The sequence below is a fragment of the Gadus morhua genome, chromosome 16 (assembly GCF_902167405.1).
Source record: "Gadus morhua chromosome 16, gadMor3.0, whole genome shotgun sequence".
Taxonomy (NCBI): Eukaryota; Metazoa; Chordata; class Actinopteri; order Gadiformes; family Gadidae; genus Gadus; species Gadus morhua.
The window spans coordinates 8,942,749-8,969,456 of record NC_044063.1 but is presented as its reverse complement, the minus strand read 5'-3'; the positions used below and the strand labels follow the sequence as shown (position 1 = coordinate 8,969,456).

Genomic DNA, 26,708 nt, shown 5'->3' with positions numbered 1-26,708 from the left:
AGGTTCTGAGTTGACATCAGAATATAATGCATGAGATTTTGTTTTATGATATTGCTGTTTTATTGACGGATCATTGTGTGATGACTGGATAGGAGACTAGAAGAGAACTCTCTAGTCCTCGGTGTTTACAACACGGAGCAGAACAGTTGGTATCCCCCGGCAACCTTTAATCCAGTTTCGCATCTGCGGTTCAGCAGAAGGATAATTTCCATGAATTAGTTTTAAATTAAGGCAAGTAAAAAAAGAAAAAACACAATCGCACTCTCACAGATTTCTTTATTTGATCGACTTTCTTCTTAAACACAAAACGTGTGAAATCTTTGAATGAGCTCCAACACACTCTCACTCTTTTCCTGCTTAGTTTTCGGTAAAGTGGAAAGGAAGACACACCAAGCCTGACTGTGATTCAATCACAAACTTCTGTAATCTTAAAACGGTGCGTACATGTATGTTTATGTTCCTGTGTGTGTGTGTGTGTGTCTGTGTGTGTGTGTGTGTGTGTGTGTGTGTGTGTGTGTGTGTGTGTGTGTGTGTGTGTGTGTGTGTGTGTGTGTGTGTGTGTGTGTGTGTGTGTGTGTGCGCACTCGTGTGAGTGCGCAAGCTGCTGCTCCGCCCTTCCCCAGGGTTTCCATAGCTCTCAGGTTATTTATGTTGGCGTGTGTGTGTGTGTGTTACATGCTTACACACGTGCCCCTAAATCCCTTGTTTTTCCACCTCAGTCTTCCAGTCACGGCAGACCTCTGCCACATACACATACATACTACAACCAAACACACAGACGCACACACACACACACATACACACACACACACACACTCATTGTCCCGAGGTTTTCAGTGTCCGTGTCACAGTGCATGAGGTTATAAAGCTCTTCAGGTTCGTAGCGAGCTGAAACTACACCTGAATGAATATAGAAAGACTGAATGAGTTTATAACACTACTGTGGTTAATAAACATGCCTCATTTATTTTTTACTATACTGTTAATAGTTAATGATTCATTATTTGAGCATTAATTGATTCATTCTAGATATTAATGAATCTTAATTAATGATACCATTGTTTGTTATTGTTAGCATAAATGCATCATACACTATCATAACTATGATACTCAAACTTGAAGGTACAGCAATAGCAGCGATGAGTCATCGAACCAAGGAAAGATCTGCCTACGTGATTGGCTAAACTCACGGAAGGGTTAATGTCCGTAATGGCTGTATGGCTGCTGAGAGATTGCATGTCTTGCTTGACCAGATATCACTGTTCAACAGATGCTTGTCTGTGCAGTCCGTTCATTCTGTCCCCCATCACGTTGATGTTGTGTCTCCCCCGTCCCTGTCTTCTAAACCACAAAGCCATAAGTATATAAAGAGGAAAATGACACAATAAAATAAAAGCAAGTGACAAGGTAGATTCCTGTGGGAGTCAGTAGGGCTGGAAGCACGGGGCAATCAACGCTAGACGACCCAGGTTAATGCTGGGAAGTTTTGAAAAGAGCACTAGAACAGGGAGTTGGTTTGCTCTTAGGAGACAAGCTGACACACTGATTTGTTTTGGGTTTATTTCGCCTCATGTCGGATGGTTAGATTATTAGTCGTGTGGTTTGAATGGGGAGGTTTGAATGTACTTCCTAGGGAAACAGGGACCCTTCTGCGATGGGACGAGGTGAGGCGGAGAACTGTAATTTATAAAACATCCTTTGACATATGGAGGGCTTTTTAGGGTCACTGTCGTTGTATAAATTCCTCACAACTGCAGTTCAGATGTTGTTTTTTCTGGGGTTTTATTGATTTCATCATTTATTTTGTCTATTGCACGCTGCAACAGTATGCCCCCACCAGGAGTTCACCTAAATCCACTCAAACTCTACTCAGAATCTATTCAGACTCTTGCTCCTCTGAGTGAATAGAAGAGGCGGTAGACCTTTCTGAAAGACACGTTTTGTTTTTGCCAATCCACTGACTGTGGCAGCAGCCTTTCTTCTTTGGGGGTTGTTCCGCGACCTCAATACCTTCAGTGTTTGTTGGGATCGGAGAGGAGAATCCCGCTCCTTGCAGGAGTCTCCTTCGCTCACTTTTCTGTCTTCAGGAAAAACGTTCATCCATTCAACGTGAAGCGGATTGCGTCAGGATTTTTGAATTCTGCCCGCACCAGGTGTCGTTAATCATGGTGAACCATCATGAGGTCTATTTATCATTCACCGAGAGAAAACAACTCCTAATATGGTAGCCTTTTCTACCTTAGTTTTTTAAATGTATATCAACACATTTTATCTATCTAACCTTAGGCAGGAATGCCAAATCAATGCAATCCATTACATGCATGTTGGAGCAAGCAACTCAACAAATGAAAGAAGATGAATGAGCAGATTCTTCACAGGGGATGTGGAGACGTCTGGACATGGCTAGGTCAAAGGACACGTAGGTCGCTGCTGGGATGCAAGCAAGAATTGTGCGCAATTGTGAGTATAAAGGGCATCACAAATTGACACGCTTTATTTGCACCCTTTATTACACTCGATTTGTTTGCATTACTGTAGGTCCCTGATCTAGGCAGGTTGAATAGGCCCATAGGAGGGAATGCTCTGATTTATGTTCTAACTTTTTGAGATAGTTGATAATTGAATGTGCTCCTGCTATTTCTTTAAAAATGGCTTCCCTCTTAGTTCGGACTCACTGTGTTTCGAAAGCTGGGCAAACCAACACTAAATCGATCCGATGAAGTGTGTAGATAAAACATAGTGTTCACTGATGACACTAATATTTACTGTGCAGTCTTATGCTACAGGCACACCGGGGGTCATCGGATTACTTGTGGGATAAAAGCTAACTCGCTAGCAATGCTGCTATCCAGTCCGTGTGCCACTTAGCAACCCAAAACGATCAAACTGTAAGAGAGTCTAAAGACAGCAGAGTTAATAGTAATGGATTTTAGTGCAACTACAAATATGGCGATCTAAAAACGACAACATTTGCGGTTTATCAACAACCTTCTTGAGCACGTGATGGGACGGATGTTTAGCCTGCTGGCGCGTTGCCGCTGCTTTGCCCCACTTTCTCCGATGTATTGATGCTTGGCTCTGCTCACAAGAACGTCCGTTTGTCAGCATAGGCAAAATGCTCAATAAAATGTGGTTTTGTTAATCATTGAAGTATGCACACTCATTCTTTTATATTCAGTTTACTAATAAAAAAAAATAACCTAGGTTGTCTGTTGGCTGAAGTAATCGTCAATTTCTTTCGCTATAATAGCACTTTCAAGTTCAATGTGCAGTGAACCAAAAATCTGTTTGTTTAAAATGTGGTGATATTTTCGTGATGATCTTCAACAAAGAAATCGATTCCATCTTGTCCATGTTGCTAAAAGAGCACCGGCATTCCCCAGAAAACAGGTGTAGAATCCTGAAGTTTTGGCCAATCTCTTCGTGACGTCAACGTGCCTCATCCGAAGCACGTTGAGGTCACGACAGAGGGCCCTTGGGGGCGAGGTGTGTGTGGATGTGTGGAGCTCCTAACAACTTCGAAGCCCTCGGCAGTCCGGAAGCTCTTACGTGCAGTGGCGGACTCAGACTGTTTGAAGGGCAGGGGCGAAAAAATAAAAAGGGCACATTCTGCACAACATGGGGCCCAACCAGCGGGCAAAAAGCTATGATGCATCATGTATGGCACTTTCTCTCGTATTCACCACTCTTGAGGGCACTTTTTTTCAACCATGGAGATACTGTAAGGTGCATTAAGAGGGCACTCATTGAGCCACGTTATCAAATTTTCTTGTTCTAGAGGGCTCATCACCATCATTTATTGTATGAAGGGGCACCAGAGGGCACCCAATAATTTTTTTCACTTGTAAAGGGCAGCCAATAAGGCACTTTCTCTCGTATTCGCCACTCTTGAAGGGCACTCCCCCCCTACCCCCCCCCTGAGACCACCACTGCTTACGTGTATTTATGTAAACCTTCCCTTATTCCAAAATAAGAGTGTTCAGGAAAGTATGGATGACTGCACGGGCCTCATTTCGCTTCTTTGCTGTATTCATAGAGAACAGATGAATCAGTTATTAGATCTGCTTGTGATGGTTGAACATGAGCGAGAATTTATCAGGTGATGTTTATAATTGTAAGCTATAATGTATCGTAATGCAAATGTTAGAATGGGTGTTAAGTTCGCCTCTTAGTGTTTTCTGCAAGTTCACGTTAGTCTATCAATGTAATGACAGTGAAATGGGCATCCATTGTTGTGACATGGACTGGTAGGACTCGAAACTCGAAAACTCTGAGCAGAATTTCCGACCTAACAGATTGTTCTAAGCGCTTTCCTCCGAGCTTAAGGTCCGAACCTCCGAAACTCGGAGCGTTTTGAAGGCGGCATCCGTCTAGGCAGCGGTTGAGGTTAATTATGACGCTCAAGCACAACAGCAGTACTTGCTTTATTATATAACTCTTAGCCCAAAAACTAATCTCAAAGCGTCTCATAGTATCTGGCTGAAACAGGTCCCTTATTCTTAGTCGTTTTTTACAAAAAAGTAAACATGCAGGAATCCCACACTTTGCTATTTTGAGATACCATGGCTATAGTCTACATATAGCCATGTCTTATATAATATATATATTTACATATAATAATTAGGGCAGGCCTGTGCCACCCCAGTCCAATTCTACATACGGCCCTGCCCGCAAAGCAACGTTGACTTGATACCAATAATATATTACCATTTAAAGATATTCAATAAGAAGCATATATTTTTATATCTGCCTAAACAACAGGAGGAAGCAGTAGGGGAGGCGAAATTATCCACATTGGCCACAATGACCTAGAGAAAATGTGACTCGGAAGGTAAATATTAAGCGCGGAACGTATAACGGAAAAGCCTATTCAAGTCCATCGCACCTCACCCCAACGATAGAGAAAACCCGTTTTGTTTATCATTGAAACATAAGTGTATATAATGACATATATATGTACACTTCATATTATATGTATATTCTCTTTGATGAAACATTAAGTGCAGTATGAATACTTTTAAGGGGGGCGTTACCAGTCATGTATTTTTCTAAACGATAAATGTCATGATTGACCCGGAAACAAAACGGATGTCCGTGACCTAAGCTGTCCGGTTGTTTTCATGTATTGCTTCAATTATTCTTGAAACAGTACTTCTCTCTTCATATCCCAGCATTGCAAGTTGGATGTACTTAAAGTTTTAATAATGTCTGCGTTTGAGGAGCAGATAAGCTCCATTTTGGAGATCATGGTCAAAGCGTCGGTCACAGAAATTACCAAAGTTATGGCGGATATGTCCGATTCATCGGTCCCACAAGTACCAGCTGTGACAGAAAACACACACGAAACGTCAAAACAGAAGGTATGCTGAATGCCTTTTGTGTGAAAATGTTTGTGTTATTGAGTTAACAGCTGGATCTGGCGGGCCAGCCTTCCTTCTAGTGTTGTCATCCCTGCTAGTGCCTTGCGGCTAAACAGCTGATCATAGAAATAGAAGAGCTAGCAGCGAATTACCCATCTAAACGGGAGTGGATGCCCCAAAAACATCTTGCCAGGCATTTCACCCACTACTATTAACTCCATATCATATTAAATTCATTAATCTTGTAGCTTCATTATTAACGACAGAACTGGTTTGGACGCCATTTTGATGATGTTTCTATCTGTCATATGTCTAGATGAATATCAGCTACAAGTTGCACATGGTTTCATTGCCGGGCTTTTCTATGTTGTCAGTAGTGAACGCAGAACGGTGCATCAAATATTTCTATATAAATATTTATTGACATAAAAAATTACCCTCATGCGAATAAGCCGTATTCATAAGTCAGATCCGAATGTTATTATTTTTTATTGCTTAATAGGCCCATCTAAATGCAATCTCTTTATTCCCGCTTTCCCAGGTTTTCGAGCTGAACGTCATCATGACCTCTCTGGCCACGGACGTGGTTGAGAAGATCTGCCTTCTGTTCCATGAGTGCTCCTCTCTGCTCAGATTAGAAGTAAACCCCCACTCACTCCGCGTCACCTATTTATAGGATAACATAAATAACATCAACGTGTGCCATGAATAATAATAAATACAAATATAATGTTGCCATTTAATCTAAAAGCATATATAGCTATTTCAGTCTGCTAGTTCAATTCTCCATGGCCAGGCCTCTGAGCAAGTACTTAAACATACAGTATACACGATATACCAAAAATGGCTTACCAGTATGGTATTGTTAACCAGTTCTGCTTAACCATACCAGTCTGAAATATAAATAGTTGTATCAATATTTTTGCTTTAGTGTATCGTAACCGTGTTTATAACCAAGATGGCCACATGTTGGATTAGGCCCATTCAAACCAATTTGCTTTTTGTGCTGTGTAATATTTCCCCCACGTCTGGTTGTAGGTGGCCCAGGGAGACGCAGAGAAGGAGGAGCTGAAGAGGAGGCTGGAGGAGGTGAAGGCTGAGCTGAGCGTGGAGCAGGAGAGCAGGGAGGTCCGCGGGGGCCATTGGACCAACGGCCTCCTCTGCACAGGAGCGGATCAGGAGGGAGGCAAGGAGGTGGGGGAGGAGGTGGCGACAGAGGTGGTACACGCACATCGTCGCGTCGGAAGGAAGTCTCGCCGAGGTAGAAAACCCAAACCCTAGCAGTCCATAGTTTGGTTCCAGTCCCAGTTCCCCCCCTCCCCCACCTCATTCATTGTTTGTCATGAATGAGCTTCTTTATCCCTTCTTGATCTCTCTCTCCATCTTCCGGGCCTATTCCCAACACTTCTCTCACACTTCCCAGTCCCTCATAAAGATGTGTTTTACGGCTTCTGCTAACTTGTTGTCCTTCTGTTTATTTATCTTCCATCTAAATCTCCACAGTATCTATCGGGATTGCAGGAGTGAAGCGATCACCGATTCTTCACCTCTGGAAGGGCAGAGCATACCAGGTACATTTAGCGAAGATGTTCTACGAAAATATATTTGATGCCCTTTTATAAAGATACACTCCTTTTGAGTTTTGTCTAGAATTCTGTTATTTTTTTCTTCACTTCAGTCGGATCGTCTGCATCTTCGTCAGCTTTTAAATGAAGGCATTTAAAAGTTGAATTACATAGAGACATTTCAAAGCCTGTCTCTCTCCGGTAGGACAATGTGCGACCAGCGCTGATAAAGGAGGAGGACCTGGGGTCATTCCCAGACCAAGCGTCTCCAGATTCAGTTCAGTACCAAGAGGACCAAGGCCTGGACGATGGCAATGACCCGGACTACCAGGTCAGTCTCCCTGCCCCTCGGCCCGACGCAGTTTGGCTTTTAAAACGACTCTGAACCAGCCTCTAGTCTAATAGTGGTGGGACTATAAGCAATATGAAAGGTTTGCAGGAGGCATCCTTGAGCAGGATGCTCAACCTCAACCTGCTCATTACTGTTCCGCTGAATGACTGAAAAGCTCTGTGATGGATGACCCAGGCAGAGGCAGAGGAGGAAGGGGACCCGGTGTACATCCAGGGGAGGACGGCACGGGTAGTGCGGGCCAAGGCCCGTCGGGGGAGGCCCAGGCGGGACGGCCCGGGCTCGGGCCAGCAGCCCCTGAGCTGTAAGCACTGCCACAAGACCTTCAGCAAGAGGCTCCAGCTTAAGGCCCATGAGGCGGTGCACGGGGCCAACGCCGAGAAGCCCTTCCAGTGCCTTCAGTGTGGGCGGGGCTTCTCCTTCGAACGCAGCCTCACCGCGCACATGCTGCTCCACACAGGTGCGTGCCGGGGATTGGTTTAGCGCCGCTTCATTTAGCTTCTTTTCATCAAGCTCTGTGGAGCTTTACGTTGGTTAAATAACTGCATTAATGTGTGCTTCACTGTGTCGTTTCTTCCTTTTTTAAGCGACGACTAAACCCTTGTTCCATTTCTTCCCCCTGCCGAACCTCCGCACCAGGCGAGCGTCCGCACGTCTGCGACGTGTGCGGCAAGGGCTTCACCCTGAAGCAGCTGCTCAGGAACCACCAGCGGCTGCACTCGGATGTGCGGCCGTACCACTGCGACCAGTGCAACAAGACCTTCTACCGCGCCCACGGCCTCAAGATGCACCAGATGGTGCACACGGGCGAGCGCGCCTACAACTGCAAGTTCTGCGACAAGCGCTTCACCATCGCCGGAAACCTGCAGCGGCACCTGCGCATCCACACGGGGGAGAAGCCCTTCAGCTGCGAGACGTGCGGCAAGAGCTTCAACCAGGCGGACACGCTGAAGGGGCACCAGCGCATCCACAGCGGCGAGCGCCCCTTCGGCTGCGACACCTGCGGCAAGTGCTTCATCCAGAAGAGCGCGCTGAAGATGCACCAGAAGACGTCGCACGCGGGCTCCGGCGCGCTGCCGTGCGTGGCGTGCGGCGCCGTGCAGGCCTGCGTGGACTCGCTGCGCGCCCACCTGCAGACGCACGCCGCCGGGCTCCCGTGCGCGTGCGTGCTGTGCGGCGTGCGGCTGGGCTCGGTCGCGGAGCTGCGGGCCCACCAGCAGCACCACACGGTGGAGAGGCCCAACAGCTGCGGCCTGTGCGGGAAGAGCTTCAAGTCGGCCAGCTACCTGAAGATCCACAAGAAGACGCACAGCGGGGAGCGGCCCTTCTCCTGCGCCATCTGCGGCCGAATGTTCACGCAGCACAGCAGCCTGAAGTCGCACCAGGTGGGCGGGGCCTGATCGATGGGCAATACATCAAGTATTGTTCCACTTTAATAATGCACAACCAAACACTATAATCCAACTACAGGCACATGATCCAGCGTAATTAACATGATATAATAATACAATTTCCATTTCTAATATGATCGACTGAATTAGTCCTGGAAACAGCTGTCATCAGTAGATGGTGCTGTTTCATCATACCAGATTTGAGTGTGGTTTTTTTTGTGATCAATTTTTTATTTTATGATTTATACAACAAACAGATAGTCATAGAAAACAATTAGGCATATACACAAATAAGACAACATACTACATTTCACCTGAACACAAATAAGACAACATACACCAATAAGGCATAAACGCAAATAAGACAACATTTGACATTAAACAGTTACACATACACAAATGAGAACACACAACATTCATCAACACGCACCACCCCGCCCCCCCCCACACACAGACACACACAGGTCCTGCCCCCCCACCTAGAAAAAATCATTCATCTGAACAGCTCAGTAGAGTTGTTAAGTCTGAGTCAGAAATTTAGGATAACGGATGTAAAAAAAGTAGAAGAAGGAAAGTAAATCATGGCTACTCCCCCAACATACTAACGATAAAGGATGACCACAAGTTGATGTTTTTAGCTTGCGCGCCATGCATGCTGGCCACAGATTTCTCTAACTTAGCCAGATCTATAACTGTTCACCCAGTGTTGATTAGATAAAGCATGAGGTGCTTTCCATCTCTGTGCTATAAGCTTTTTGGCAGCAGTAAGGCCTACCAGAAACCAGCGTTGGTGCATCAACCAGCTTTTCCCTCACTCTCCACCTCATCCCTAACTCTCCACCTCAAGCTGGTGTGTAGTGAGCGTTCTGGCACCGATTGGCTGCCGTGCATCACCCAAGAAAGATCCAAACAAGTGAAATCGTTCAGCAATAGGACAGTTGGGGAGCAGGGGATGGTACGCTCCAGCACTACAGACATTCTGTTGGACACCATACTCCAAAAGTCTCTGACACCAGGGCAATCCCAGACCATGTGAACAAAGGTTCCTGTGGTTTCTAAAGAGCATAGCTGACAGTTGGGAGATGGATTTAATTTCATCAAAAATAATTTAATTAATTTGAGTGTGTTGTTGCGCTTTAATTCCCACCAACCATGTCTTCACAGAGGTCTAGAAAAATCAAATGCATTGACGAATTCTCCCTCCATGTCTCCCTCCCTGTTCGCTCCAAGGTGGTCCACACGGGGGAGAAGCCGTTCAGCTGCGCCACCTGCGGCAAATGCTTCAGCAACTCGGGCAACCTGAACCGCCACCAGCGCATCCACACGGGCGAGAAGCCCTTCAGCTGCGAGCAGTGCGGCCGCAGCTTCAACCAGGGCAACAGCCTGAAGGCCCACCTGCAGATCCACACGGGACAGAAGCAGTACATGTGCGACAAGTGCGGCAAGAGCTTCGCCTACCTGCGCAACCTCAAGGACCACAAGTGTCTCTACTCAACCTGAAACTCACCGACGGGACACAAGGGGGAAGCAAATGTAGCTGGTAAACCGATGGCTGTATGGACGGACGGATGGACGGATGGATGGGCGGATGGAAAGATGATTGAAGAGATGAATGGCCGGACATATGAGTTGGATTGAGAGCTCTGTGGTTCAATAAAGGGAGCCGCTGCTTTTCTCCTCACTGCAGCTTGCCTTCCACGCTGGCAGAGTTGGTTCTGTTGGACCTGTGCTGGTGGTAAAAGTGCACATGGTGGAGCTGAGCGTGGCAGATGAATTCGCTCTTGTGCTGTGTGAATACACAGTGTTGCAAAGAGTAATCAAACAACAAGTCACTAGAGTTTCAGAAGACGGGGATGCACATCGTTACTGACTAAACTCTGGATTTAGATTCCTTTTATATTTAAAGAAGTCTTTGTGTTTAGCCTACCAGACTGTAGACGTTTTAGCATGGCAGTCCTACCGTAAAACTGAATGTGTGCCTCACCTTTTCATTTTCTATCAGATCAACAGTTAAGAAATTCCGTGGTTTATTATTTTATCGTGCTATTGGTTTATGATGGGTCTGACTCACTGACAAATTTTTTACACATTGTATAAAAATAGTTCTGTGAAAATCAATAGAGTGGAGCCAGCCAGGGGATGAGAGGGGTTTTATGAGGGTGACCACACTGGACATGATTTACCGAGGAACAAGGAACATATGGGCAGAGATACCTCAACACAAGATGGCCGACAGGCTTTCCTCACTGGAACAGAAGAGTGCTCCAACTGATGAGACGGGAGCTGAGTATTGTGTGTTTATGATGATGGGGGAACAGGCCACTATGTGGAGATATTGGGCTGTAGGGTGAGACTCTTTTTCCATGAACTGTGTACTGGCTGGGACAATTGTCTATTGGGACATTGATCGAGTAGATACAGGTCAAAGTATTTGTCATCGTTACTGACTTGGTGACTAATTTAGCATTTAAAATGCTTCACAAAACACAGACATATTAGAGGTTTATGGATTGTTTTTCAATAAACAAATTTAGGAAACATCCATAAATTAAAATACTAAAAAACTAAAGAATGTAAAGGTTAATAAGCGAACTTGTAACCAAGTGTAATTTCATGTGAACACTAATGAATGGCACATTTAAAATGAACACTAAAGAATATATTTGCTGTCAAAACTGTCTAAAATTGTCCATATCTGGAAATCCCTCCCTTATAATATTTTTTCGTGGCCAAGTATTTCTGTGATACAGAAGTACAACAGGCAATATGTTTAGACTTTTGAAAAAATTATAGTAAAACTGAAGAAAAAAAAAGTAAAAGACTTCAAACTGACTTATTTGGTGCTTCTTTCTTCTGCTTTTTTTTTTTTACAATCCACTAGAATGTGTGCTATCTTGTGTGAGGCTGAACACTCAATATAGTTTTGGAATAGCTGTGACAAGTTGTTTTTAGTGAACAGATCTGGTTTTCACTGAAGATGTTCCTCACAATATACATTGTCTATCAGGTATGTGTTGGTGTTTTTCCTATGTCCACTCCATGGGAATTGCTGTTTCATGCAGCATTTATAAAAGAAGCGACTATCGGCATGAAAATGAGTGCGCGTTATTAGTGGTATTTATTCCCCAGTAGATGGCAGTGTCACTTATAGACCGGGTATGCAGCGATTAGGATGACACTGCATATTTCTTAACAGCATTACACTAATCAACCGGCCCAACAACAAACAATTCCCTCAAGCATATCCCACGCCTAGTTTGAAAAGAAGGAGACAGCAGCGTGTTGTGTAAAGGTTTGAAGGACTTTATTTCAGGGATTTACTTACTTTCCCACCGTTTTCTGGGATTGCCAGGACCGTGGTGATAGTTAGTGTGATCTGGTGAGTAAATAAAGTTAAATACTCATCACCTGAACATCGTCCATTATCAATTTACTTCGTAAGAAATTGTATCTGTTTGGGTTCGGTAATTTAAAAAAAAATGCTTTAAGTGGTAATTTTATGGTTTAGCATAATGACGGTTGGAGCTTTTTCTGTCCCGCTGAGAGGTGATTGGCACCAGGTCGTGTGGCCCACGTTGGTTCTAAACGTTAATCCATTTAGGATTAAAGGGACTAAGGTTAGCTCTGCGTGGGACCACGTTGTAGAGACACACAAATACAACATGGGACATAGTAGACAGCCACCTAATTTACTTAATATAACTGCTCAGCTATAAGGTGGCTGTTATAACAAACAGCGTAAATCAATAGAAAAAAATATTGCATTGCCAGCATTAATAATGTGACAATACAGTAGGTTCGTGTCTCAATAAGACCTATTAAAAATGGTGTTGGGGTGAGTGACTGAGTGACGTGTGCGTGTTGGCGCATGTTCCCAGGACAGCAAGAACAACAGAAATGCCTGGATCAATCTCCCATGTCCTACCCAGAACACAAAATCATTACCTACCCTCCCATCTGTCCATACACACACACACACACACACACACACACACACACACACACACACACACACACACACACACACACACACACACACACACACACACACACACACACACACACACACACACACACACACACATATTCAATAAGTGAAAGCAGCCACAGTGTCCGGCCCTACCCTCCATCTTTTCCATACTCCATTATACTTATTGATGATTCCACATCAGGTTTTGCCTCTGCCTCTAATTGGCTTAGCTAAAGTTGGCCGGAATCTGGGTCCTGTGGAACAGATTGGGCCTGCGATGGATGGCTGGATGGATATGTGGACGGGGACAGAGCTAAAATCATTGGCGTTTCGCAGTACCCAGCGAGATGTTCTTTCCCAGTATCGACCCTGTCCGCTTCAGCTGGTCTGGGGTTTGGCAAACCAACAGCAACACAGTCAGTCTGAATTAGGTGCCCTCTCTTTGTCTGTACCCACCAGCTGCTGCTAGGGCTCTCCGATCCACCGTTGAGTCCTCTCTGCCAACTGAAACCCTACATCCTTGGACTGGGATCGTCTGGGACTGGGAACTGCCAAAGACAGGAACGTCAAGGATTCGAAACATCTGGGAAGACCTTGAACGTCTGAGACTGGAAAACTTCTAGGACCTGGAGCTTCTAGGACCTGGAGCGTGTAGGCCCAGGAACGTCAAGGCCCGGAAACGTCTTGAACCAGGGGACATCTAGGACCGGGAACCTCCAGCAACGGGAACTTGTAGAACACGGGAACGTCTTGGATCAGGGAACATCTTTACCGAAGGATGAGGCCCTGGATCAGATCTGTTCGAAGCAGATCCGTGCAGGTGAGGCTTCTATTGGCTGGCAGTCAGTTAGGGGTGTCTGGGGGGGGGGGGGGGGGTCAAACTTCAGGGGTTGGACCCTTGAGGTGGGAAAGTTGGTCTTTGAATATTAGCTATGCTGGTCTGTTGGAAATTGTTATTTATTTAGTGGGTTCTATTTTTGTATAGCTGCCATTAATGTTATATATTTATTGCACGATCGTGTGGTAGCCGATGATTGATGGATCAATTGATTTGATTGAAACATGTGTGTGTGTGACCTGTAACACTGAAAACATGGCTCACTTTACAATAGCAATGTGCTTATTTGCAATTTTAATGCATATCAGTATTGATGAACTGTGTCTCTGTGGCCTTGGGCACTAGCCTCCTATAGCTCCTATCTCCCTGGTGCCCCGCCCATATACATCCTATACGTCCTCAACTCGTTTCACCTCAACCTAGCATGAGGTTCCCACCACTCACCCCCCCACCCCCCCACCCCTGATTCTTGTTTAGTTTTCCCATGGGTACCATGGGTCCGTGTCGGTAACCATGGTTACGCCATGTTCCAAATCCCCTCCCTGTGGATGATGAGACAAAACCAAAATGTTGTTTGGGTGTGCTGTCGTTGTCAGCAATATTACATCATGTGTGTCTGTGTCGTGATGAACTTCATCATGTTGATTTATTATTTTAATATCACAATGGTGTTGTCTCTGACAGGAGAGTGACAGCTGCGAACTTAGCGATGGCGGATTTATAAGCAGTGGCTATACATACAAAAAAACAGGAATGTCCTGGTTGGTATGCTTTGATTGTAATCCCTCTCACTTTGCATAAAGGCGTCTGCCTAATGAATACATGTACAAGTATGCCTACATTAAAGTAAACAACATCGGGGCTTGTCTCAACCCATCCAAACATTGAGCAGAATACCTGACCCAATAAAGGTTAACTTTGTAGTCAGTTCTGTGCAGCTCCCGGCGATATTATTTACACACTCCACACAGCGTGCTGCCGCTATTGAATTGTGCGATTGTGCCTTTAAGAAAATGGGGGAAGGGTGGGTGCGTGTATGTGTGTGCGTGCCGGTGTGTGTATGTGTATGTGCGCGCGCAAGCGAGAGAGTGAGTATGCGAGCGTGTGTGTGTGTGTGTGTGTGTGTGTGTGTGTGTGTGTGTGTGTGTGTGTGTGTGTGTGTGTGTGTGTGTGCGGGAAGGCACAGAAGCTGCAGCCCTGCCTATTATTCCCGTTGACGTCCCTCCCTCCGGCTCTTGTCACGGTCGCCAGTTCTTTTCCGAGGGATGCTGTTTTTTTTTTATAGTTCAATGAATATGTTTCTGACACAGGAAACATGTTTGTTTTGATTTCCACGCGGCTAAGCTAATTGAGTTGTACCGCATGTAATTCTTTCTCTTTTTTAAAGCGAAGCCACGGCTATGGGTTTTATAATACGAGAAGGTCACTGTACATCCGTCGGTTCTTTATCGGCAGTTTTGCCCCCCAGTCATTGATTTCTCCGGGCCTTGTGTTCCTCCACGGGGAGAGATGTTGATCGGTACTTCTGGTGCTGTTACTTTTTGCCAGGGAGCGCTTGATTTCGGACGCATCGGCGTCTTTGTCCACCTAAATACATTTTCTTAACTCCGCGTCCATGGTCGAAGCGGGTCCTCCTTGTGCGTTTTTGTCTCCATCGATGTTGTTCACATCGGTTCAACACTCAACTATGTAGCTTCCCCTTTCTCTGAAGGTACTTGAAAAGCTGTCTGAATAATAGCAACCGAAATGGTACGATAACGACTGGGAAACGAAACCTATCGGTAGGTTTGTAATTTATTTATTATTATTATTCCAAGATGAGACTACAACGGTCTGGGAAGCCTCTCTCCCACCGACACCGGGCAGCCATGAAGTGGATTTAACGCCAATGTATAGCCGGTTGCACCGCTCTTTTCGCTGCATCACTTCTCGGTGATCGCTGTCGCCTTTATCCAACACGATGATGGAAATTGTTTTACAAGAAACCCACCAATAGCTCATTTTTAAAACCCCGGTTTCAACCGGCGAAGAGAGGCATATTTTGCCCCCAGGAACAGCGACAGCCTGCTTGGCAAGACTGCTGCTGCTCTGCGGCCAAAGCCAACTCTATATCCAGGGTGCTGTCCTAATCCCGGGAAAAACATCCGTTCCTAACCGACCAGAGACGGTGAAGATCACTCAGGGACAATGTCTTCACGCACAGCACTGCCCGGTATCGAGCGGACCTCGGATCATGTGAGTTGAAATCGGGGTGTTGTTTGGCTGATCATGTCGTATTGCACAACTTCACTTATTTGCTTGTCCTTCTGTTGTCTTTTTTTCTGGCTGCATTTAGCGGCGATAATACAACGCGAAAAAACACTGGCCCGCTAATCTGTCCTGTAATTCTGCTGGGGCGTCTTGTAAACGGGCCAAATAATCGGTTGATTACTGATTGCATTGTGTTCAAGTGTGGCGGGGACGGTGTGGTGTAGTGTACCGTGTACCGGTGTGGTGAGGGACCATAGCTTGCATATTTGGAAGACGCACATGCATGAAGAAAAGGGCACAAAATGTTCATCAATGAATGAGTTGCGAAAAAAACATCTTCACAGTCGATAGCCGGTGTCTCTATTGCGCATGTGTGCTTCCCCACAAGAAGCTGAAGCTGCCTTACGATCAATAATTAATGCATCTGATGTAAGACCGCCCGAGCAGGTCCACACCCACTCATTCCTCTCTTTAATCAGGTTGCGACCCCGCCTATCCTGCAACCTTTATCCATCCCCCATTCACCCCTCTCCACACATCAATCCCTGCACCCATGACATCTATCTGTTCACCCTACACTCTGCCGATCCCCCTTTCCAGCCATTCCCTGCCAATAATCTATCCTTCCTCTGTCGTCCCTCCTTAACGCTCCTCATTCCTGTCTTCATCTATTTCACACCTACCAAACCCTCTCTCCCTCTCTCTCGTCCTACTCAGGGGGAAACACAGGTGTGTCAAATCTGTTGTGTCAGCCTAGCATTTACCCCCTTGTCCGTCTTCTCAGCGAAGGGACGGGCCGCGGCTCAGAACTAATCAATCAGCCTACAGTGCCGTCCAATGCCACAGCAGGTTGTGGGTGTGGACGTCTGGATCTTTTTAATTGCCCTTGCTCAAGGGCATTTGGGCAGCATCGGGCTCTTGTCGACCTTTGAGTGGGCGTGGTACTGCTGCAGGCTGCCTCTTCCTCTGCTCTGGCTGTGGAGCCGACCAGACCGGGAGGTGGGAGGCTGACACACCTGGACTGTCTGGTGGAAGGCCCTGTCTGGTGGATGGCCCTGTCTAGCGGACGATTGCGTATCAAATAGCCGACATCCGACATGCTTATTAGGCCTGCTGCTTGTGTTGGACAACACCAATGTGTTGGATCAATTCTCAACTCTCTGGCATCACTGTTTTCATAGTGTGTGCATTGCATCGTCAGTGAACATTGCATTCTGCTATTCTTTAGCTATTTCTATTCTCTTCTGTTGTGAATGGTGTAATATGGGGTTGGTGTGTGTTATCTGTGAGAGGGGTTACATGTAGTCTCTCTCTGTCTCTGTCTCTGTCTGTCTCTGTCTCTGTCTCTCTCTCAAATGGTGTTAGGAGAGGAGCGAGGCAGGGGCACCATCGCTCTTCTCTTTCAATCACACAACACTCTTGTTAGCTACCTCACCATGGCAACCAAAGGGGTCCCCTACACCCCCCCTCCTTTCTAGCCACTCGAACGATCACAGACACATACATGCAAATGACACGCTGACGCACACGCTTTTGTTAGAATCTCGCAGTTTGCCAACTCTCTCCTTGCTGTAACCTGCTGAACATGCTCTCGCACAGATGTGAAAGAGAGTGTGTGCGTTTGTCTGCGTTTTTTTTCCTCCTAACTCCTTCATTAACGTTAATAACGTTAGCTTAGTATAGGCCGATCTGAACAAGAGCAGTTGGCTATCCCTGAATGGTTCACCGACCTTGTTAGCCCCAGAGGCCCGTAGAGGATTTATGTGTAGTTAAACACTCTTTAGATATGTCCCATTACAACAGTAAAACAAAAAAACAGGCGTGAATTGCCAAAGCTTATGAAAGTGCGATACTTCCCAATAGAAAATCCAACAAATCACTAATTTACTTCTTTAAACACCAAAAAATCTAGGCAAGTGAGACAGTTGTGGTGCTTCAGGAGACCCATCCAGTGGGAATACCTCCCCAGCCCTTCCCGAACACAGAGCTGTAACGCAGGCTAAACGCTGTCAATCCCAGGCCACCAGCACCGTCTCTCATCAGGGTATCTGCTGATACCAACCCTGTGGCTGGGCCATTGTTCCCCCCAGACGCTGTAGGCTGTAGGCTGGGGTCTGCTTGAGCATGAGGGCGGACACCAGTTGTAAGGGTTTGAAGAGAGGACAGTGCCAGGCAAGCTGTGTATCTTTGCATGTTAAGAAGTCCCCTTCAACTGAAAACATTGCACAACTCAAACAGAAAAACAACCTCTTCCTGTTGCTTCTCTCGTTTCTCACTAATGACTGTCTGGTTAGTTGGAGTATTAGAGCGGGCAAACCCGAAGAGACGACTGCGTTTCCGATATTAACATTGTTCTGTCTTCCATCCGGTCCTCCGCCCCACCCCTCTTCTCTTTCCTCTCCCGTCTCCCTGATCCACTCTTGACCCCGCTTCCGTCACCGGTGTCAACCACGTGAATAACATCACATCTGCCCCCAAACCAAGCCCTGCCCTACCATTCGCTTTTATGTGCTGTTGTCTTCTGCCTGATAATCTCATAAATCCTCGGGTCCTTTTGACCTGGAGTTTTCCGGGAAGCTGTCTGCATTTCCTTGTTATGTGACCAAGGTTGGTTTGAGCTGTGGAGTGAGTACAGTCAACGTCAAAAAAGTGTATTTCCTTCGGCTTGTATGTTTCCAGTAACGGTTACCTGCTGCGTGCATCGGTTTTTTGCTCGGATGCTGCAGTATGGGAATCAATTGATATTGCTGATGTTTTGACAACGTTTGAAGTCACCCCTAAGGCATGTGCAGTAGAGTGAGAGACACTCTGGGGAGGACAGAATGTGAGTAAGAGAGGTGTAGTAGAGTGAGATACACTCTGGGGAGGACAGAATGTGAGTGGGAGGTGTGCAGTAGAGTGAGATACACTCTGGGGAGGACAGAATGTGAGTGGGAGGTGTGCAGTAGAGTGAGATACACTCTGGGGAGGACAGAATGTGAGTAAGAGAGGTGTGCAGTAGAGTGAGATACACTCTGGGGAGGACAGAATGTGAGTGGGAGGTGTGCAGTAGAGTGAGATACACTCTGGGGAGGACAGAATGTGAGTGGGAGGTGTGCAGTAGAGTGAGATACACTCTGGGGAGGACAGAATGTGAGTGAGAGGTGTGAAGTAGAGTGAGATAAACTCTGGGGAGGACAGAATGTGAGTGAGAGGTGTGAAGTAGAGTGAGATAAACTCTGGGGAGGACAGAATGTGAGTGAGAGGTGTGAAGTAGGGTGAGATTCACTCTGGGGAGGTGTGTGTGTGTGTGTGTGTGTGTGTGTGTGTGTGTGTGTGTGTGTGTGTGTGTGTGTGTGTGTGTGTGTGTGTGTGTGTGTGTGTGTGTGTGTGTGTGTGTGTGTGTGTGAGTAATACATAAAGTGACGCATCTTCTCGACATGTCCATGTGTGGTCCCCTAAAGTGTGAGGTAGACTCGCTCTCTCGCTCTCGCGCTCACTGCACTTGCCAGGGACTGCAGCCCCTGACGTGTCACAACCAAAGCCTGGGCATGCTTCTCTGGTGCCCGACGTCCCCCCCCCCCCCCCCCTCGCGTTCACCTGGAAACCGGGCTGTAAACAGCCCAGGGCGTGTGATCCAACGCCTCGCTGGCTTTAAACGAATCCTGTCGGCCTGCCATTAAAGGAGCCGCCGTTTGATGTGGGGAGACCTTTGGGAGGCCTTTGCGTGGCTCGGGCTCGGCGCTTTGATTCCAGGGTTCTGCCTGCCGGCCTGGCGCGTTGGTTGAACCGTCACCGTCGGGGCCCTCTCCCGCGCCATTGCGTGCAATGTACAATGTCACTAAACGTGTACTGACGTGGATGGATGCAGCTAGGACGGTACCTGGAGTTCTTCTTGCACACGGTAACTGCAGAGGAACCTTGAACCAAACGCTAATCCTGCTGAAGGAGACTGTCCTTGGGCGTATGCAGGGTACATGTGATTGTAGGCGCACCTTGGTGAACTGTTCTAGAAGGAATTAACCTTTTAATTGCTTCGCAGCTGGGCCGCTTTCTCTTTAATTGCTGCGCTCCAGGTCATGTTGACGTTAAGATGGTAATGAGGGAACAGAGGGGAGGAGTTTAATATGGCATTAGCTACTGTCCACTTAGCCAAGTTAGTCAATCAGGACACCTCAACCCCCTACATAGTGTCCGGAAAATAAACCATTAGCAAATTAAAAGCCACGGCTACGTGTTTAGTTTCACTATACTGGGAAAGTAAATTTGTTCTCCATTTGTGGTTATAATAAATGTTTTGTTTCTTGTAGTCTCCAGCAGTATCCCAAATATAAAGGTGATATCAACTGATCTACAATTTAAGATTACATTTTTCCTGCATTAGAAAATAAAAGTCCCGCATGCATGCGGTTTATGGAACCATCTCAGCGAGAGCACTCTGCACTAATGTCTTGGCGACATCATCTCGTCAGCATCAGCCTGGCCAACAGTGGTTGACGTCGCCCGCAGACTCACTTTCAGATTGACTTCCCAGTGGAGTGAAAGTTCAAGACACTTTGATTTCCTTTGTCGGATGTTTAAACTCTAGTATGGTTGCTGACATTGAGTAAAGTCTCCACATAAAACCGAATGGGCGTAACTACTTTACAGTCTAGTAGTTATGTATATGTTGCTATCGTGGTTGCATTTGGAAAGTGGGTCAGAGGCTTGTGCATTATAGTTTTCTGTAGTGGTTATATACCATATACTCGATAACAAATGCACTCCATTCGTCTTTAACATCATTGTGAAAGATTATGCCCAACAGTTCAAACATACACTCTAGCTCAAGCACCTCCACGTGGGAACTGATTCCCAGAGACGTAATCACTCGTCATGGACAACAGTGAGGTCCCTCAGTCTGTCGTTACATAAAGGCTCTCTGGTCCTGCTAGCCATTCAGGGGGCTCTGTCTTCCTGCTGGCCATTCAGGTGTCCCTTTACACGCCTCTGTTTCCCTTAAGGCCAGTGCTGGGATCACAAGATAACATCTCTCATCGTCCCTCTGCTATTTCTATTCACCTCAACTCATCAGCCAGGACCCCTCATTATGTTGTTCTCAGGCCCCGGTCTGGGTGGGTGCTTGGTTTCTGAGATTTATCCTAAAACACTTTCTATGGCTTTATATGACATGTTTTATTATTTGTTTAATCCTCATAAATAAGTTAGAAAATAGTAGATTTCCTGTTTTTTTCCGTTTAAACCCCTTTTTTTCCGTAGCAAACCCACATGGCTGGGTTTGCTGACCACAACCGGGAAGAGGTGCCATTGGGCAAGCATCACGCACAATCGGGTGGATCTTGTAACCCAGAGACACGTCTGTGGGTTATGCAAACACTGTGAATCAACTCTATCTCTCTGCGTGTCAGTGGGCCTTCTCATAGTTTTGACTCGACGCAGCCAAATCTCATCTGTAAGTGATAGTGTGTGTCAGTGTGTGTGTGTGCGCGCGTGTGTGCGTCACATTAAAGTCAGGTGTTTGAACTGTTGCCCTGGGAGATTGCTTAGGGTCGTCTGCAGAGCCTGTTTCCATCCCCGGGGTCTGTGAAATGATTTCATTTTCTGGGAGGTTGTTCATCTGTTGGGTCGAGTCTTCGCCTGCGTGTTGAGAGCTGCCGGGTGGAGTACCGGGTCACCGGGTTGCTGTGTGTTTACTGTGTATTGAGACGTGATGAAGTGGCTCACATTCAACATGCTGGCTACATGGCCGATGTGGTACTGCATGGTTAAGTCACAGGGGCTTGATACTGGTACCACCAGCAGCAGAGCTCACAACGTTTTGTTTAATACGATTGACCCTCAACTTTTGATTATTGTAGTGTTATTTAATAATGATTTATAAAGTGCTTTTCTAAGACTCAAAGACGCATTGAATCTTGATATTATGTTTTTCCCAGTTTTGAGCCTCAAATGTAACGTGTATTTGACAGCGGATTTGGATGCAAAGGATAAGTCCTGCCTATCTTCAATACTATACAAGCATACAATACATTCTAGCTTTGTCACTAGAATGTTTTGTTTTATAATTCTCTAAATCTTGGTCTGGAAATTTTCTAAAATTTGAAAATGCTTGAATGAATATTGAGTACATTCCAAGAGCCCTGTTAGGTTTCGCTCCAAGTGTGAAAGTATAAATAGGGGTTGGAACACGTCTTTTGTTTAGCTGTCTATTTCCAGCCAGTGAATCACTGGGCATACACCGTCTTCCTGTGTAGAACATTTCCCAGCCAGCCAATGGGTTTGAGAGGTACCGAACAGGGTAATAGCTCCTGATGTGCTGTTGCGTTATTTATTTAGCTGTTTCCAAAACCTCTTCCCTGCATGGCGCGTACACACACACGCACGCACGCACGCGCACACACACACACACACACACCTCTCTATTAGAATTGAGAAAGAGAAGTTGCCGTATGTGTTAATGAAAGAGACAAAAGAGAGAGAGAGAGGGCCGAACCGGAAACAGAAACTGATGTAATTAAAGCCTGTTGTGAAATCCATACAGGAAATTAACCCCAGGTGTTGTTTTCATAGGAGCAGTGTAACAAGTGTGTCAGTACTAAATGTCAACACGCTGACATGGAAACAAGTAATCACTATAGAACTGATTCTCGTTTTAGAATGTGTATAATTTTCAGTGTTTGCTTATGTCTAGAATGGAAACAGTACAGTTGTAAAGGATGTTCATGTGGTGGGTTCATGACATTGTGCTCATCGTTTCTAACCCTTTTCCTAAATCAAGGAGTGTTGGTCCTTCTTCATGTCAGTCAGTTCTTCTACAGACCATATAGGGAGAGAAGGATCCAACATGGAGAGAGACATGTTTCCTTTACAGCCATAGCCATAGAGGAGAGGGAGAGAGAAGGTCAATAGAGCGATGCAGAGGTTGAGAAAACAAATTATTGAATAATAACTTTTATCTGTATTAAAAAAAATAGGCATGGAGGACTGGGAAAGTGGGATTCAACAGAGTGATTTGAATGAGAGATGCAGAGAAGGAGAGCGAGCGAGAGAGAAGGGTCTAGACACAGAATGACTCAGCTCTGTAATTGGCTGCAGCTGATTCCAGAGCTGCATAAATCTGAGGCCGCGTACTGAGTTGTGCTGTGATGACCGCAGCTCCGGGGATGAATGGTAGCACACGCAGGACCAAACATGGCAGCCGTCCAAAGCTCGGCTGCTGCTGTCGCTGCTGCTGACGACTGGGCTCCTGACCGGCGGGGCCACCTCAGGACTCCGGTGGAGACAGGGTCTGGTGGTAGAGCACGGATCTGTCTGGTGGAGCCAGGGTCTGTCTGGTGGTGGTCCCACGTTCTAATGGTGGAGCCAGGGTCTATCTGGTGGTGGTGCTAGGGTCTGGTGGTGGTCTGATTGCCTCCCATTCAATCTTAAGTATTATTGTTAACAAATGTTTTGATTCCTAGTACATCGCTATGAAGACTGCTCATGGAAAACACAAAAGTGAGAGAACAGTCAACCTTAACTGTGGACAAATATCAGGGACAGTGTGTGCGACAGTTCTAGCATGTAGCTTAGCTGGTCGCACACACACACTGGACTGCATAATGACTGTTGAGGAATGTAAACTTTCAAAAGCTTGTGTGTCCCTCCCCACGTTTTTTCAACCGTAATCCCCGGGCATCCCGATCGGATCCAAACCGGAGAATAGACTTCTGATCTCGATGGGGCCGCCTGGTTGGTCACTGTACAGGAGACAGTGTTACAGCTAGCTGTTCCTGAGCTCCACCATACAATGGGAACAGAGGTGCCCCCTGCCTCGGTGGTTGGAGCTGCTGGAGTCATGGTGACGTTCTGTACTGGGCAGAGGAATGTGCTCACCCGCGCATTCCAGACGCACGCTACTTGTACGTGAATGGAAAGCCCCGCGATATGTGTCGTCAGGGGTCGTGGCATCCTATCAAGATAGCTCCCATCACGTGGTACTGCTGACTTCATGAAGGGAGATTTGTTTTACACATAGACTTTGCTTTAAAACACGGTGAATCTGTGGGTTAGTGTAGTGGTGTGGGTGTTCTACTCTCAGCTGGGAGGTACTACTGAGTTCAATCCCCCATGAAGTCCACAGCCTACCTGTAGTATCTATTAAGGATTAGGCCAAGTTGTTGAGACCCAATGTTAATTGTTGACATCGTCCATGTCGAGATGTAAATCAATCAGCCATGATTTTGATTTACACTAGCCCCCTCTCCCTCTCCCCCGCGTCCTGAAACTGGGCAGTCCGCACTTTGTCATCCATTATATTCCAGCCGTATGTTAGACAGCTCCCCTTGCTGTATCTCTATTTAGTTCAACGCAGGTTAATACCACCTGCCCTGGCTAGGAAGATTTCCCCAATAGTGACCAAAAAAAAAAATAATCCTGTTTGTAGTGATTAATATTCAAACAAACTGACACACTCCCACACAAATGAATCCTTTCAGACAACAAGTTCTGTAATCACATCCTCAATAGTTCATTCCTTTTTTCACCCGTTAACAGTCTGGGCCAAGGCTGGATGTAGGCTCACAGTGATAATGTCAGCCCAGCCGAAGTTCCTCCCTGCCGAGGGAGAGGAGACGTGGTGTGGGGTAGGGGTGGAGGGTGGTGCATGGATGGGGTGGAAACTGGGGTTGGGGTGAGTGGAGGGTGGAGCATGGATGGGGTGGAGCGGAGCGTGGTGCAGGAAGCGCCTGGTGTTCGCTGCGGGAGAGCATGTGACACCCTTTGTTGTCAGTTGCTTCTCCGTTCTCAGAACAGGAAGTGACACGGGGGGGTTAAGTTCCCTCAGTGCATCATATCCTGGTGCCCCTCTGTGGTGCTCCTGCTAGCTGGGGTGAAATATGAGCGTTGGCCTTCACACTGTGTGTGTGTGTGTGTGTGTGTGTGTGTGTGTGTGTGTGTGTGTGTGTGTGTGTGTGTGTGTGTGTGTGTGTGTGTGTGTGTGTGTGTGTGTTCGCTCGCACACGTGCTTCCTTTCCCTTTGTGTACCTCGCATCTTCCATGTGAAACTTCATCCATGCTCTTGTGACTGGAAGACGGCAGAGATGGATGATGGGCGCGTGGCTGATCTATGCCTCTGGCCTTGGCGTGTCACCACACAGTGCGCTTATTCTGAAGTGTACCGTGTCGTAACCAGGGTGTTTGCAGTGTTTTATATATACTTTATTGTGCTCGGATAAAGTCGTCCCGTTTGTTTCAGTGTGCGTTGGGCTCTCCGTGACATTTTGTGTGTGTGTGTGTGTGTGTGTGTGTGTGTGTGTGTGCGCGCCCAGTTCAGTGGACGTGTGTATAAGTCAGTTAGTATTGTCAATGTGGGCAGATGTATTCTTTCTTCTGCACTTCAGGGTTAATTGTGCCTCTACTTGCATTTTTAACTGCCTTAGTATAATTATAAAGAGTGTGTGTGTGTGTGTGTGTGTGTGTGTGAGAGAGAGAGAGAAATGAATTGCCTGAGGATGGCTCAAGGTTAACCATCGCTGTACACACACACACACACACACACACACACACACACACACACACACACACACACACACACATACACATACACACACAGAGACACACACAGAGACACACACACAGAGAGACACACACACACACACACACACGAGAGACAGAGATGAAGGTCTGCAGCCTTGCCCCCCTGCCTCAAGGCGTGGTCTGGAAGAACATTTCTGTATCCCAGTTATTGTGTAGTTGCAGCAGTGATAAAGCATCTACTCTCCGAGTGTCTTCTAAACGGTCAAACCTCATATTTTTAAGATAACCTCTCACATTCACGTTCATGTTTACACCTTTTCACGTTTACAATTCACAGGATAGCTTTATATAAGTGTAGTATAATATAGTTTAGTATATTCCATTATAGTATGCTTTATAATATTAAAGTTCACTGTAGTGTAGCATTATTCGAGTATAGTGTATTATTAAAGTTAGTATAGTCTACACTTTACTGTATTATAGTGTTGAATAGGGGTTTATAGAATACTATCTTATCGTATATTAGTCTAGTGGAGGATGCAGCACAGTACTGCTTGTTTAAATCCCCTGAAAGGAAGTCTGGAATCGACCATCAGAGGAGACATGCAGACCCAGTGCTTCCAGTCAGTGGAAAACCTGATCCCGCTGCCAGGGAGTGGTCACCACCAGGAAGCAGAGATATGGGGAACACATCAGGAACAAATGGAAGGAAAGAAACGGGAAAACAGTTTTTAAGGGTGAAGATAATTGTTATGGGGTCGATGTTATATGGAGGACACACTGTGCTGAATCGATCACGTCTATGTATGGCGGGCCGTTCTAACAATCACAGAGGAGGAATATTACCAAAATAAATATAAATCTGTATTTATTAAAAAAAAGCGACCCAATCCAATATTTGTGCTCTTTCGGGGGATTATAAGCAGGTCGTGATCTCATAGCTTCCAGCCCAGCTCACCAGGTGGGGGGGGGGGGGTTTGATCCGCTGGTCCGACGTACCCCCCCTGCTCACATGCTCGTATTGTTGTTAAACAGACGCTACGCCAATACGCCGGTATCTCTACACACAAGCGTCTCGTCTCCCATTCACCCAACCCAGCCTCTGCGTTTGTAAGTGTTGTCGTCCCTGGGAACCTCTTTTTCTTCCCCCTCTCCACCGTCACGCTACAAACAGGCTCACCCAGCAGATCGTGTCGGGCTCACCCTCTGAGCGGGGCACAGCGCTGCCGGAGTTGTCTTTGTTTAATCCCACAATAACAACGCTGAACCGCAGCATGAGAAAATGCAAATATGTGTGAATCGTTAATGACGTTCGTAATGGGTTGAATGGTAGCTCATAGTTCATGTTAAGTAAACAAGTCTCCTTGAGATGCGTCTCATTTAGTGCGTGCGGTTTATCGTGAATATTTACGGATGATAATAATAAGGGGTCTTTTGGGCGCTGTTCGGTCTGAACAGCGACAGCGTTTAGGGGAAAGTTCACCCACTAA

At 46.3% G+C, this 26,708-nt stretch overlaps 2 protein-coding genes across 14 annotated transcripts in view; both read left to right on the top strand.

Moving 5' to 3' along the window:
* Positions 1–5,079: 5,079 nt before the first annotated feature.
* On the top strand, positions 5,080–11,497 carry LOC115528907 (gastrula zinc finger protein XlCGF26.1). The gene is made up of 8 exons (XM_030337316.1): positions 5,080–5,360; positions 5,902–6,000; positions 6,399–6,621; positions 6,864–6,931; positions 7,131–7,256; positions 7,452–7,734; positions 7,914–8,659; positions 9,896–11,497. Exons 1-8 carry the CDS (start codon positions 5,205–5,207, stop codon positions 10,163–10,165), a joined length of 1,971 nt encoding a protein of 656 aa, XP_030193176.1. The 5' UTR covers positions 5,080–5,204; the 3' UTR covers positions 10,166–11,497.
* Positions 11,498–11,862: 365 nt separating this feature from the next.
* Positions 11,863–26,708, top strand: part of mark4b (MAP/microtubule affinity-regulating kinase 4b) — a 45,225-nt gene continuing 30,379 nt past the window's right edge. For 4 of the 13 annotated variants that reach the window (XM_030337308.1, XM_030337309.1, XM_030337311.1 and 1 more), the window contains exon 1: positions 14,588–15,708. In XM_030337308.1, coding sequence (XP_030193168.1) covers positions 15,661–15,708 — 48 coding nt within the window. In that variant the 5' untranslated portion in view covers positions 14,588–15,660. Of the gene's footprint in view, positions 12,045–13,094; positions 13,456–14,583; positions 15,709–26,708 lie in introns of those variants that run through there. The other 9 variants (XM_030337313.1, XM_030337315.1, XM_030337312.1 and 6 more) reach the window with 5 other exon arrangements.